The sequence below is a fragment of the Tarenaya hassleriana genome, unplaced genomic scaffold, assembly GCF_000463585.1.
Source record: "Tarenaya hassleriana unplaced genomic scaffold, ASM46358v1 Cleome8, whole genome shotgun sequence".
In the NCBI taxonomy this organism is placed as follows: domain Eukaryota; kingdom Viridiplantae; phylum Streptophyta; class Magnoliopsida; order Brassicales; family Cleomaceae; genus Tarenaya; species Tarenaya hassleriana.
This window is the reverse complement of record NW_010970490.1, coordinates 102,780-117,593: the sequence shown is the minus strand read 5'-3', so window position 1 is coordinate 117,593 and position 14,814 is coordinate 102,780. Positions and strand designations below refer to the sequence as shown.

At 39.4% G+C, this 14,814-nt stretch overlaps 3 protein-coding genes across 3 annotated transcripts; 1 reads left to right on the top strand and 2 right to left on the bottom strand.

Annotated features, from left to right (window-relative positions):
• The first annotated feature begins 5,343 nt into the window (after nucleotides 1-5,343).
• On the top strand, nucleotides 5,344-6,228 carry LOC104801993 (protein LITTLE ZIPPER 1). The gene is made up of 2 exons (XM_010525391.2): nucleotides 5,344-5,706; nucleotides 5,824-6,228. Exons 1-2 carry the CDS (start codon nucleotides 5,597-5,599, stop codon nucleotides 6,020-6,022), a joined length of 309 nt encoding a protein of 102 aa, XP_010523693.1. The 5' UTR covers nucleotides 5,344-5,596; the 3' UTR covers nucleotides 6,023-6,228.
• A 995-nt stretch (nucleotides 6,229-7,223) lies between these two features.
• Nucleotides 7,224-9,558, bottom strand: LOC104801992 (4-hydroxy-tetrahydrodipicolinate synthase 2, chloroplastic). Its single transcript, XM_010525390.2, has 3 exons — nucleotides 9,125-9,558; nucleotides 8,498-8,581; nucleotides 7,224-8,371 (listed from the first exon to the last, which is right to left on the bottom strand). The coding sequence occupies exons 1-3, from the start codon at nucleotides 9,208-9,210 to the stop codon at nucleotides 7,444-7,446; spliced, it is 1,098 nt and encodes a 365-aa protein (XP_010523692.1). The 5' UTR covers nucleotides 9,211-9,558; the 3' UTR covers nucleotides 7,224-7,443.
• A 2,093-nt stretch (nucleotides 9,559-11,651) lies between these two features.
• On the bottom strand, nucleotides 11,652-13,076 carry LOC104801991 (AT-hook motif nuclear-localized protein 22). The gene has a single exon (XM_010525389.1). The coding sequence runs from the start codon at nucleotides 12,809-12,811 to the stop codon at nucleotides 11,918-11,920; it is 894 nt and encodes a 297-aa protein (XP_010523691.1). The 5' UTR covers nucleotides 12,812-13,076; the 3' UTR covers nucleotides 11,652-11,917.
• Nucleotides 13,077-14,814: the final 1,738 nt, after the last annotated feature.

The window sequence follows — 14,814 nt, the reverse complement described above, 5'->3', positions numbered from 1 at the left end:
GAATGAGGAGTGATAGAGAGAGAGAGAGAGAGAGAGAGAGAGAGAGAGAGAGAGAGAGAGAGAGTTTTGTTCTTTTTCCTTTCCTTCATCTTCTCCTCCCTCCTTTGTAATCATGAGTCTCCGTTTGCCATCATTACCTTCAAAAGCCTCTCTCTCTCTCAATGAGAATTGCAGACACAAACACGAGAGCTCCATCTATATAACACCTCTAAATCTCTTCCTCCCTCTCCACCCTTCTCTTCTTCCTGTTTTCCCTCGTCACCCTCTGCCCTGATTTATTACACTAACTGAAACTCACTTTGAGTTCCTCAACGTAACAAACAGAAAAAAAATATATACTATCATGTGTCGGATCCCTTCAGAACCACTCCCGGAAACCCTCGTGAACTCAGTTTCGTACCACAAACGAACAATCAAAACACGCAACCACCCTCGCATTCCCAGGCTCTGCAGGTTCTATTCATCTTATCAATTACCTCCACATAAATGTTACGTATTCACACGCACTCAAAGCGTACATGTATATATATGTATACACTCAAATGTTACGTATGCTCTTTGATGGCGCAGGAGGAGAAGGGTTTGGCGGAAGAACAAGAGTAGGGGGAGAGAGATTGAGATCGAAAACCGGAGGCTTTACATGGAGAATCAGAACATCATACGTGAAAACGAGGGGGAGTCCTCTCCGCGATTTCCAGCAATGCTCGCAAAAGCCGTCAAGGTTTGCCCCGTTTCTCAATCCCCAATTTTCAGTTTTGGTTGAATATGTGATATCCGGAGTTTAATTCCGGTTTCTGAAGACTAGTCCCCGTAAATCGATTATATTCCAGAGTTTGATTCGATGTCTGATCTTGAAATTTTAGGGCATAAATTTACTGTTGGCTTGTGCGCCGCTGATTCATCGAGCTGTCAGATATCTGACTTTCTGAAAGACACCAGATTAGTGGACCTTTCTCCTGGTTTAGTTGTTTAATTCACGGTAACGTCTTCAAGGAAACATAAGACTTAGGGTTTGTCTGTGCTTTGCCTATTTCTCTAATTCACCACTTATCTCATCTGGGAACAGTTGAGAAAGTACAGCTCTGGAGTAAAGATCCAGCCCTGTGACATAGTATCGTTGGCTACTCATCCAGACCATGGACATATAGGATTTTTACCTCAGCACTGTGAAATAAGTATATCACCTTTCGTAAATGGCTTTCAAGACTAAATAAACAGTTCAAAAGTTTATGTCTTGTACTATCGGCTTTTCCATCTGTGTCCACTATTGCAGATCAATTGCAGTGTTAAAGCTTATGTCTTCATTGTTGTAGACGTCGCATTTGCATATGTGTAAGTGTATCGGAAAGTACTTGGATTTATTGCCATGACGAAACGTATTAACAGAACAAGAAAAACAGATGCCATTATCACTGAAATCATGGATTTTTCCTGTCTTCTGTTTATTCTATCTTGTGTTGGATGTATAAATAGCTGATATTAGATAGATGGATGGAATGACCACGTAAAGCCTTTGTCAATTGACATGGAATATTTGATGACTTAGGATGCTTGTTAAGCTCTTAACACCAGCATGGTGTTTTCTCGCATTCAATTTATCTGCTAAACAATCCTCTTGCAGTCAAGATTGCCATTTTTGGCTGTTGTTTCCTGTTGATTATGTTGCCTTAAAACTATCCAGGATTCCAGATACATTGTCATACAAGTTTGATACGTTCAAATTAGTGTTAACATGAAATGTTCATGCAGTGAAACTCAGGGGTGGATGTTTTATTTTTATGGCCGAGGACATAGTTTTTTTTGTGAAGCAACGGGAACAGCTCAAGGCCATGCAGAGAACTTTGGAAGAAAATAAAATTTATAGTAACACTTCTGTTGATATGGATCGTAATCCAATAATCAGAGCTGGTATTGAGGACAATGAAAGAGGGTTGGCACACCAACGTTGCCAGAAAGGCAAGATCCTCCATTTCAGGGTGGAGGTTTAACTGGGAAATGGATCTGTTGATACTTCTTCTGAAGGCGCAGGTGCTACTGAGAAGCATGACTGTGAGTGTGACATCATGATCCAAGAAGGCCAAAATACCCAAGAACCAGAATTCCTAAGTCTGAACGCATTGCCAAGGGTGCCTTTGGCTCAGATATTGAGGGTGTTGGTACAGCTCCCATTTTGGATAGAGACCTTGTGGGAACTGAGCAAGTTGATGAAACTCAAGTACAGGAGACAATTATGAGAGAAATTTTAATTTGAGCAAGTTAAACATCTTCTAGTGATACACTGTAGATGGATTATGAAACTCAGGCACATGAAATGAAAGTGGTCATCATGATCAACCTGATCCTCGGTTACCATCGAGGAGTCCCTCATATGACCAATGGGGATATAGAAGACACTGAAAGGTAGGTGCTATAAGAACAGCCGATCTTCTAGCTTCTGAAGTTGCTGGAAGCTGGGCTTGTAGCGCAGCTCCTTCTGTACACGGTGTGAATAAAGCCCAAAGACGTAGAAAGGATGGGGAAAGTGATACTCAAAGAGTCAAAGGGTAAATGAAGTGCCTATAATACATGATTTTGCAGGTCAGGTTGCTCAAAGTCAAAGTAAACCTTCTTCTTCAAGGTTATTGTTGTCAGAAGGAAGGATAACGATCGTTGAGCTCTGAGTGAAGTGATAGGGTTGTTGCTCCTGAACTGAATGATCAGTTCTCCAACACTGAAAAAGATCAAAGAAAGGGAAGTGAAAATGTAATTCTGGTTCAGACTCCGATAGCAAGAGTCGTTCTTATTCGGATGATGGTTGAGGGAAGGAAAAACACGGTTTTGTTTCAGACTTGGCCACAAATGATCATTCTGATACAGATAAGAACGAGATATTACCCTCCTCTGATGCTGAGACAGGGGAGTGATAAAGATCTGAAATAGGTAGACAGATGGATGGAGATGATAAAGCTACTTATCGACGTACTCTTTGATAGTCCTCTTTGCTGGGTAACATATTTGTGAACATCCTTTTTGTAAGTCTAATTTAGTTTTGTGTTTTCTCCCTGCCCGTTTCTATTCAATATTTAGATTTGCAGGTGAGACTTCTGTCATTCAAGAACAGTGGCATATACACCCGTTCCTTGCTAGTAAGTAACCTTTATTTTCTTTTACATTAGGAGTCAGTGTGTTAATCTGACTCAGGACGTATACAAGGGGGTACGTACTAGGAGATCCAAAGAAGGGCTCAAGGCAGATTCTCAGATTCAGAATGATGAACATGGGAAGAAGAACAAGCAGAGTCTAATTAATTTTTGGTTTCAAAGAGGGAAAAATGATTAAGAGTTTGCATCTGCTTCAGGACAAAGGCTTGCCGTAATTGAATTTTGTACACGTTGTCATGATAGGAGGGAAGAAAGGGGGGTAGGCAATCGACAGCAAGAGTCAGAGGATTCATCGATGGGTAATTTTGAATTAGTGAAGGCTGATGATTGTGATTTCGACCACTTTGGGTTTTGATGGCAAGAGGAGCGTGAAACAAAATCCATCATTGAAGCTGTAAGAACTCAAGGAAGTAACTTCCAACTGGTAAGTTTTTTTTGCTCCCCCTCAATAATATTCATGGTAATTTTTCGGTGTCATGGTTGAAGGGGGTGGGCTATAGTAGACATAGGTATAAAATTATAACGTTTTTGAATACTTTTTGTTGAGGCACGGGTTTCATTTCGGGGTTGACTATCTCCTCCCCCTTGTAGTTGTAGTCTGGTTGTATCATTCGGGAGAAATTTAGTAGAGCTCTTAGTGGTCCTAGTGTAGTAGTCCTTCACCTCATCAATTCCCTTGTTTTAAAAACAAAACATGATCTTCATTTTTTTCCCTCAACACCATCACATGATAGGGGATTTATGGTGGATTCCTTGTCCGGGGAGTGGAGAGTTTAATATTCTATTGAATGTTTAGATCTTTTATTTTCAAGCTGAGGCCATGGACCTAGTCTTTTTTTTTTTTTTTTGGGTGTCTCTCTTGCTTGGTCTATTTGATAATAAATAGGTTAAGAGTGACTTAAGAAGAAGGTATTATATTTATTTATTTATTTATTTTAAAGAAAAAAGAAGTAAATAGTAGGGGGAAAATGTGAAGTGAAGTGGCTTAAAGATGGGGCAGAGGGCGGGGGGAGGAGGAGGTGGGTTTTGAACAAAACAAGCCCACATTTTCTAAACTCATGATGACGAACGATTGATTCCATCTCCAGTGGATGATGATAGTGTAGGGAGAGAGACGAGAGAAGAGATATGATGATTGTTTTTTTAGAAGAAGAAGAAGAAGATTCCAAATTGGTGTTTCATTTTTCCATATCTATGAGGATTGGCTTTTGGTACTCAATTGCACTCCTTGAAATTTTCTTTTTTTTTTTTCCAAAGAGAAAAGTCACTGCACACTCGATCGTCACCCCTTTTTCACCAGTTTTATGATTCTATTCTGATTTCACACACTCTCTCCACGTGCCATCATCCACTACTTCGGCCTACCATTTCTTATTTTTCCCGAGCATTTGCTCTTATCCTTTGGAAAATGGAAGTGAGACTTGGATCGAGCCGTGGTTGAGTTTATATATATCCTTTTCATAAACCCAATCAGTTAGTTTTGGTAAAAAGCATGTATAGCATTGGACTTACGTGAGGGTGTTATTAGTTAAGATTACATATCCAACATGTAGAAACTGTTGGGCGTGGAAACGATTAGAACAAGACACAGGACAATAGATGTTGACAAGATAATATTTATTTAACGGAGTGATTTTAAACTTTTTGATCAGTGATGTCTGGTGACATAAGGGTGGAGGAATTGAGATTGGAAGCTCTCAAGTCATACGCATGCTTTTCCAGTTGAAAAAGGCCAAGGTTGGGATCATCGAAGACATTTCTCAAACAAAAGATCTGGAGTCAGATTAAAAAGACAGACTTGGAATTGGTTTTTTTCTTTTAAAGGTTTGAAAAAAGGAAAGTTAGGGGGGAAGGTGGAGGATCTGACAAACCCTAACCGAACAACACACGGAGAGAGAGAGCAATCCCTTGTTTTGACTTATTAGGCCGCAAGTAATCATTGTGATTAATTTGACCTTTTCGCCGGTTAAATTCATAAACGCATCCTTAATCTCCCCTTTCTTTATCGAACACCAAGTAATGGATTCTTGAGCCTTTTTGGGAAAGTACCAAAGTTACTCACAAGATTACTTTTTGGAAATCTAGATGGATCTCTTCTGAATTGGTTCAGTAATTAACCAGTTGGATAGAGAGAGAGAGAGAGAGAGAGAGAGAGAGAGAGAGAGAGAGAGAGAGAGTTTTGTTCTTTTTCCTTTCCTTCATCTTCTCCTCCCTCCTTTGTAATCATGAGTCTCCGTTTGCCATCATTACCTTCAAAAGCCTCTCTCTCTCTCAATGAGAATTGCAGACACAAACACGAGAGCTCCATCTATATAACACCTCTAAATCTCTTCCTCCCTCTCCACCCTTCTCTTCTTCCTGTTTTCCCTCGTCACCCTCTGCCCTGATTTATTACACTAACTGAAACTCACTTTGAGTTCCTCAACGTAACAAACAGAAAAAAAATATATACTATCATGTGTCGGATCCCTTCAGAACCACTCCCGGAAACCCTCGTGAACTCAGTTTCGTACCACAAACGAACAATCAAAACACGCAACCACCCTCGCATTCCCAGGCTCTGCAGGTTCTATTCATCTTATCAATTACCTCCACATAAATGTTACGTATTCACACGCACTCAAAGCGTACATGTATATATATGTATACACTCAAATGTTACGTATGCTCTTTGATGGCGCAGGAGGAGAAGGGTTTGGCGGAAGAACAAGAGTAGGGGGAGAGAGATTGAGATCGAAAACCGGAGGCTTTACATGGAGAATCAGAACATCATACGTGAAAACGAGAGACTTATGGAAAAGGCTCTCCTTCTTCACCAAGAAAACCAAGCTCTCTTTTCCCTCCTTCAGACCAAACTCTCCCATGTTTCCACCTCTCCTTAGAGTTAGAGGATCTTCCTTCTCTCCTCTCTTAGAAATCCATTTCATGTCTCATTTGTGTCCGTTCTTGCCTTCTCTCTTCTTCTTTCCTTTTTTTACCCTTTAATTTTAATTCGTTGATTAATAAGATATAGGCTCAGGAAATCAATGGAGTTTTGGTTTTTCAGGGGGCTTTTATCAAAATGTCTTTACATGCAATAGTTTTAATAGATATTGAGTATACAGGTAATATATATATATATATATATATATATATATATATATATATATGGATGAATTTTATTGCAGAGTTTCTTGTAGATCGATCACAAACTCTAGGGTTTTCCGCTATAATTGAAAAAACGGATCGGGCATACTTTTTAACTACTATACTTTCCGGCAATGTAAAATTATAGTTACAGATTCATATCCCAATCAAGGAACAGCTGGCACGAACATCTCATGTGGGTGCCCCATGAACCAGAAAATACGGCAACTATTTAATTTCTGGTGATAAATCAAATATTATATATTCCAACGAAATTTTGATCATATTCACGAGCGGACCGTTCCGAGATGGCTTAGTTTTGTCTCTCTTTCTCTCCCGTTGTCTGTTTCCGACAACGACCCTCCAAAGCCATCATGACGTTTTAAATAATATAACCAAACATGCATGCCGTTTCTTACTATTCTTCGGCAAATACATTTGAATTCCTACCCTATGTGTCCCGAATACATAACTATCATTAAAATGTGCGTGCCATTCCATTCATATAGAATGTATTTCGGATGATGTCACCAAAAAAAAAGTTGTCAAATTTCTGACAATTCTCTTTTAATTATTTGCAGTAGGCCTTTCCAGAATCGGTTCGAACTCGGGATAAGAATGCATCGGTTCGGTTTTTTTCCGTTTTATAAAAATAGATATCAATCGGTTTTTATATTATATTCGGTTCGGTTTTAAAAAAATCAGTTTTCTAAAAATAATACCGTTCGAAAATTTAGAATGGTTCAGATCAGAAAAAAAAAATATCGTATTTTTCGGTTCGATTCGATTTCGAAAAACCGAACTGACATATCCACCCTAATTTGTTTTGTAGTCAACATTTTTTGCTATAAACTATAAAGGGTTAGTTTTAGGGAAATTTCTTCCTTTTTTTTTATTCTGTCAGTGCTTTGCCATGGAATGAACATAAATCCCACACGTAAAAAAAATTAAACTATATAATTAAAAAAAAGGACATATATATAAGGATCACAGCAAACTCCAACAACAACAGAACTATTTCTTGCAGACTATCAGACCAGACAAAAGGTCCAGAAGAACAAAAAGTGATCAGAAAGATTTCTTCAGAAGCGAAACCCACAAACAAACAGAGTGTATAGCAGATTCATCTCCTTATTTCAGACCAAAGAGAGAACAAAAAACAGGCAAAGAAGAAACACTAGTAACGGCCGATTAGGATGAAATCGTCGTCGTCAAGAACCTGAACGTCTCTGTCTCCAACAAAATGCTCTCGGCCAATATCCTCCACCAGTTTCACAAACTCGAGCCTTTTATGCAGAGGCAATGGCACGTACGGTAACCTGAAGACCGGCCGTGCAGCTCCTAGCTGAGCCAAAGCTGTGTTGAGGCCAATCGGGTTTGGTTCATAGAAAAGCCACTCCATCAAAGGCAAGAGCTTTCTATTCAATGACGGGTTCCTACCTTCAAACATTAACTTCCTCATCAGACCCGGGACCAAATTGCTGGTAACTGATATAACTCCAGTTGCTCCATGCTCCCACCTTGAATCATGGCACTGATCATCGTTTCCGCTCCACACAACTATCCCGTTTTCCGTGTACTCTTCAACCCGATCGTGCCCTACACACTCCTTAACACCGGCCAAATTGGGATTTTGTGAAACTTTGGAAATCACAAGCGGGGGTATATCCTGCCCAGTCCGACCTGGCACATTGTATATGATCGTCGGTCCCATGTGAAGAACAGTTTTGAAGTGTGAGATCATGCCTTCTATAGATGTTTTGCCATAGTAAGGATTTATGTGCAACGCAGCATGCATCCCCACCGCGAATCCTTGCTCGGTGGCATGGATGGCTTCCCGGGTTGAGTTGCTTCCAGTGTTCCCAATGACCTTGATTCTCCCACCAAAACAGTTGACAGTGTGGCCAATGAGCATTATATGTTCATCCCAGCTCATCAATTGACCTTCGCCAGTCGTACCACCGACTATAACACCCTCAGCGCCGTTTTCGATCTGCATGTTCACCAAATCATCGTATGCTTCGAGGTCGAACCTTCCATCGGGAAGATAAGGTGTCTTAATGGCTGTAATCAACCGAATAGACTTTATATCATCTGTGTTTGTCCTGCAAGCATAAGCAAGAGAACGTAGATAGCATCGGTTACTATAAGAGCTAATCCATATTTTCACTCAGGCAGGCTTAGTGCATAACCACCTAAAGGGAAAGACGAGCTCAACAACTCCAACCCACCTGTTTTTAACCTCAAAACTGCGCATTGGGAGATGAAAATTTGGTATAACAGCTGCCTTCGGGGAGACCCATTTTGCGTTCCTTCTGGGTGACAAACATTCAACAGAAAATGTCTCACGGGTCAGACAGAACAAGACAGTGCCAGGTTATGGTGTCTAAGCTTAGAAACGCCAACTGTTCTATAATCTAACAACTCTAAACTACAGGATGTTCTAGATTTCACTTGAGTGCATCCATTAGCTAGAGGAGCAAAGGCATTCGTGCTGGCGCCACACAATTTTTTTTAACCTGAGTTTAGACACCTTTCCTTCAGACCTCAAAACTTCGAACTCAAATACAGAACTGCCCTTTCTAAAAAGCTGGCTGATCGAAAAATTAAGAGATATGGAGCCATAATCCAATCACTAGTTCATGTAAGAACCACCTTAGATTCCAGCCAGCTATCCAAAACATAGCATTTAGACTGCACTTAGAGAATTATCAATTGTGTTCCTCAAAAGATAAAGTGTTTGAGTTGCATCTAGAGAACTATTACTTTGTTTCTTCCATTTCCGGACACAAATGAAAACGGGGAGACAAACCCAAAAATAACAATCCAGACATTGATATAAGAAGACGTAAAAGAACCTCTTGTAGCCATCGAATCGACGAGGACAGGGAAGCTGGAGAGCAGAGTCCATGTAGCACAAACCATAGCCCTTTAAAGCCGCCATCTACCAACACAAAGAACCCGATTCTGGAACCGAACCAGATCAAATCGACGGCAACTCTTCAAACACCGACGCGTATCGAGAGAGTGAGAGACGGGATCAGTTAGTTGGCTAGGCGATAATAGCGTCAATTACGTGAATACCGGCGATAATGGTAACGGCGGTGGTTGTACGGATGATTGATCGCAGTACGAAGACGGAGTTCAGACGGTGGTTCTCGAGCATGCTGACGTCAGTTTCCGACAAAGTCTTTGGGTTTGTCGGAAGGCGAAGCGGCGGGTAGACAACACGATGGAGGTCGGAGAAGCTGAAATAGACGATTACAGAAGCCGCCTTAGGGTTTTTTTTCCCCTCTCATCCCCGAGATACTGCCACGTGGAATATATGGATTAGCCACGTAGATCCTTTTCAGTCATAGTATTTCCTTTTGGGACCGTATCTCCGTAATCCTTAAACCAAAATCATTTCTCAATCTGTTTGCGTTACTTAAACAATGAATTAGTTGGTGCCAACAATAAAAAAAGGTCGATTGTAAATTTGGAAGCACGTAGTTCGGTCCTTGACTTGCACACGTAAGCACAGTCGCAGACACGTAAACATACTCAAATTAGAAAATAATTAACGTAAAATATTCAATTATAAGATTATATATATTACTGAAATAACTAGGTTAGGTGTTGCAGCCTAAACAGAAAAAAAAAGGCTCTGATAAGCCCAAACAGACAATAAAGAATCCATTAGGCCCAAACAAGTTAGATGATAAGCCCAATGTTTGTTTTGTTATGTGCGTAAAGCCCGATATCTATGCGGGGCCCACTATTTGATTTCCATAAGAATACAATTAGAGGATACATTTGATATTAAAAATAAAACTAAAGAACGATATACAAATGTGTGTGTGTCTCATTTTTCCTCGATTTTTATTGTTTTTTTTTATCATGTTGTTTCACTTTCTTTTCCATTTTCTTTTACTACTTACGTTTCCATTTTGTAAGAATGATGTTTACACAAAAGTATAATTTTAATTTAATTTATTTTACTTGGTTATCGATTCCTCATTTTTTTTAGTTACGTGCTAACACGAAATGAATACACGAGAGAATATTGCATTCAAAATTCTCTCTCTCTCCATATATACATATATATATATATATATATTATGTGTGTGCGGGCGGGTGTTTGATGTCAATAAATATCAGAATGTGAACATTACAAAAAGTTAAAGAGTAAAGACTATTAAAAAGGATAAGAGGAAAAGCCATGCATGATTCGACCGTGACCTGCTGCAACATGTGCTTTATTAAACGCTGAATCGTAAGTTCAAGATTATAATGACGACTTATTTATGAACATCAAAAGCATGTTATAATATAAAATGATGATGATACATAAAAACATATATATCGTGTGTGTGTGTCTGTGTGTTTATGCATGCGGTCCACCAATCCAACAACTCATTTCAAACATATGTTAATGATATCCATGGAATAATATAGTGATGCGTTATGATTAATACTTTGGGTAAACATCATAGCTGAACCAAATTGAATATTAAAGTCATGGTGTGTACGTGTAAGTGTAATGAAAACATCTTAATCATATGCTATCTAAATGGAAGCATACCGGCTAATGGGAGTACAGACACACGCGCATTATATACGCACATATTATCATTTATAAAATAGTCTATATCGGTTTTATCCACGTATATAAATCTTGTGTACAATAATTCGAAAAAATATATAAATTTTCAAATGCAATAGTTTATATATATATATATATATATATATATATATATGTAGTGAGTGGAAAACAAGAAAATGAGCGGTGAGAAATAAATGGAAAGAGAGGGAGGATGGGGTAGTGGCAGGAGACTTTGGAATTAAGTCACTGTTTCATGGCCTCGTGAAGGTACTTTTCTTCGGCACGCACGCAGACGCACGTGTCTCCCAACACCCACTCCTCATTTAACCTATAGTGTTTCACAAGTTCTAAGCACACCGAATCTCCACATTTATACTTATTCCAATTCAAATCATATATACATTTCTGTATAATGAGTCACTTATATATATATATATATATATATAATGTCTAAAATGAATGCCTGCCTATCCAATCACCTTCTTCCCAATAAGCCTTGTCCCTATCATGATGCCTAACTTATTTCACCATCTTCTTACCCGTAAATATATTTTCTTATAAACTCCAACGTGTGTGTATATATATAAAAGCGCTCAACAACAATAAGCTAGTGTAATCAAACTACGTACAATAAAATATATAGATGTATGTGTGTGTCGACCATTGTAAGCATCTGAGCAAACTATATCTTACACTACTATTAGCCGTATTGTGTGTATGTGTGTGTGTGTGTATCTGAATATATATATGAGGTTCTTCGATCTGCAACACGCCAGTAATCATAACCAACACACGAAAACTGCATTCGAAATCAACAGTTTATAATCATTCAGTCAAACGGCAAACACAAACCCTCCTTACTTAGAACCCGAAAACGTCGCTGTCCGATTCGTACGCTTCTTGGCGGACGAATCTTTCAAAGATTCATCCACATACGTAATCTAATTTAACATAAACAAGACCTAACGAAATCTTTGGAGAAGAAGAAGAGGAATAAGAAAATGTAATGTAGCAGAAAATGAAATAACCTTCATGGCCGAGATTATAGAAACCAGTCTTTTGATGATCAGAAAGATGGTCGAGGCGTTCCCCAGTATGATTCAGATGGTAACTGAACCGAGTTAATAAGACTCGGATTCAATCCTTGTATAAACGACGGTTCTTGCATCAACTGCTGCTGCGTTTGCGTCCCGCCCCCCGCAGAACCCAAATTCGCGTTTGCATCAACCGCCGCCACAACCGCCGCATGCTCCTCATCTTCCTCCTCAAGCGGCAAACGCTCATACGCCGCGTTTCCGAACGAAGCTGCCATAATAACCACCGGACCCGATGCCATGAGCGGTCCCACCACGCTCCCCCCGACTACTTGACCTTGACCACCGGCTAAGTAAATCGTTAGCCCTGATGCTGCGGGTGGGGCTGGAGGCGGAAGGAATGAGCCAGAGAGGGAGAGAATCTCGAAGCGTCCGTGCAAGTTGACGACGGCGCCGCCAGAGGGTTGACGGATGGTGACGTTAGTAACGGCGCCGTTTCCGCTCAAAACGCAGACGCCGCGTTGGCGACGGCGTGCGAAGACGGTGACGCTCTCCATGACGTCGCAACCGTTGGCGATCTCCATGACGTGGGACCTCAACGCATTTGCGCTGTCCCGCGTTACGATGATGGGTGGCTTGGGCTTGTTCTTGGATCCCGCTGGTCTACCACGTGGCCTCCTCGTGACCTGCTCCCCTCCGCTGCCGCCACCGCTCTCTCCTCCGCCGTCGGAGGCGACCTGCTCTTTTGCGGCGGAGTTGTCGTTAACGTTGAGGTTGTCGCGGTCGCGTTTTATGCCGCCGACGCGGTGGTCGTCTTGGTGGTTTGAAGTCGCGTGTTGTTGCTGCTGAAACTGGTGATGTGGGTGATGCAGATGAAGATCTCGAGACAGAAACGGGGGAGGAAGAGAGCGTGAGACTTGATCCATTCCTTTTTCTTCTTCTTTGTTTAGATTAAACACAGAACCCTACTCTCCTTTTCTAATGCAGGATATACAGCTCAATTCAATTCAAGAAAAACTAGAATTCGTCGGGATTTTGGGGAAGAGACAGAAAAGGTAGGAACAGATGCATACATACACAAATATACAAACATGTATACATGAACAATAGATGGTGTATTTAGTAAAAATACATGGGAGAGGGAGAGGAGATTCAGGTGAAGCTTGGGTTGAGAGAGAGAGAGGATAGAGGGTTTGGAAATGGGTTTAGGGTTAGGTCAGAGGTGAAGGATGGGTTATGTTTTGGTAAGACAGCGTGCCGCATGGGCGGTGTGTGGTCCCCACTTCCTCTCTGTCCCCTTTCTTCCTCCCCATGTGGGCCTCACTCGCTTGTTCCCATTTTTTGTGGCCCTTTCCTTGTGATAATTATATTTCCATAAATAAAAACTTAAATCTCGAATTATATAATAATTTGCTGTGATACTATGTAAATTTAGGCACACATAATCAACCGCACGAGCCAATATTCTTATATCAACAAAATGACCGGATATATAATTAAAACTAGTGAATGGCGTCTATACATAGGAGATCTCTATCTATATATCGTACATGGTCTTATGTGCGGTCTTAATCATCTTTGTGACTTATAACATATGTTGTTCTACCACAATCATGAACATAAAAAAGCATTTCATATCGTTAAAATTTATACTATAGTATTATGCCTCCTTTTGGGGGTTATTTGCATAAACTATATATATCGCGTTCATATATATACGACGAAAATACATATTAAAAAACACATGTGATATATATATTATAATTAAATAAACCCACGCATATATGTGTGTGTGTGTGTATGTATACCGTGGATAGGTACTAATTTATAAGGTGCATGGAAGTTTGTGACAAATTAAGGTACTGAAAGGAAAAATTAAAACTAAGAATACAAAGAAGAGGCGTTATTATTGCCAATTGGATGATGAGAGGAACAGCTTAAACTTTCAACCACTAGTTTACTCTTTGCTTTCGTTCAACTTGCCGTTTCCCTTGGATGTTGTCCGTTACATTATCCCAAAAAAAGGAAAATAAAATGACTAATATTTCAATCGTGAGTAAAGATCTTAATGACCTTATCCCTTTTTTTGGTAATAAAGTAAATTGCCTAAAAATGAGGAAATATAATTTTGTTCTTTTTATCTAATACTGTCGATACTTACCCTAAACATGGTATTTTGTTTTTTCGCAAGCATGTATATATATGTGCGCATTGCACATATAATATATATAACTGTCTTTTTGAATTAATTATCGTTATACGCAAATCTTGTTGTATATTCAGGAGTAGTTTCATTGTTAGCAAAAAATTTGATAAAACGAAATTCTTACGATATAGTTAGTGTAGATCGATGAGGAAATCGTAGTTGTAAATTTTGGGGGGGGGGCAAATCATGATACATGTGGGAGATTGGAATTGGACATTAATGTTGATATGCATTAGGAATGTGAAAATTGAAATTCGAATATAAATTTGTATCAATAATAAAAGTTCAAAAATTATGCATACATATGTACTCTAGATATATAAGAACTATAGAAATTTGATATGTATGTATATATATGAGTAAGATAATAAGATATTACTATCGTGTGTGAATCTTACATGAAATATTAAAGTATCTGAATTATTGGATTATCTGTCTATAAATAGATCGAATCGAATCGTTCATTTAATTATTTTTTCCACCCGTAATTGGAACCACACATAGCAAAGAGTAGACCATGTCTTGGGGAAGGGGATTCTCATTTACACTATTAAATTTTTCCCTAGTCTCCTCCATTAATAATAATAAATTAAATAAAACATCGAAATATATTTTAATATATTTCGTTGTCGATGTTGTTTGGAACGAGAAATTTTGAAGACCGTAGAGAGAGAGAGAGAGAGAGAGAGAGAGAGAGAGAGAGAGAGAGAGAGAGAGAGAGAG

Coding starts and splice junctions, on each gene's coding strand:
- LOC104801993 (XM_010525391.2), top strand. CDS start 5,597: ATGTGTCGGATCCCTTCAGAACCACTCCCGGAAACCCTCGTGAACTCA. Junction 5,707..5,823: donor CGCATTCCCAGGCTCTGCAG/GTTCTATTCATC, acceptor TTGATGGCGCAG/GAGGAGAAGGGTTTGGCGGA.
- LOC104801992 (XM_010525390.2), bottom strand. CDS start 9,210: ATGGCGGCTTTAAAGGGCTATGGTTTGTGCTACATGGACTCTGCTCTC. Junction 8,582..9,124: donor CGATTCGATGGCTACAAGAG/GTTCTTTTACGT, acceptor TTTGTCACCCAG/AAGGAACGCAAAATGGGTCT. Junction 8,372..8,497: donor AGTTTTGAGGTTAAAAACAG/GTGGGTTGGAGT, acceptor TTATGCTTGCAG/GACAAACACAGATGATATAA.
- LOC104801991 (XM_010525389.1), bottom strand. CDS start 12,811: ATGGATCAAGTCTCACGCTCTCTTCCTCCCCCGTTTCTGTCTCGAGAT.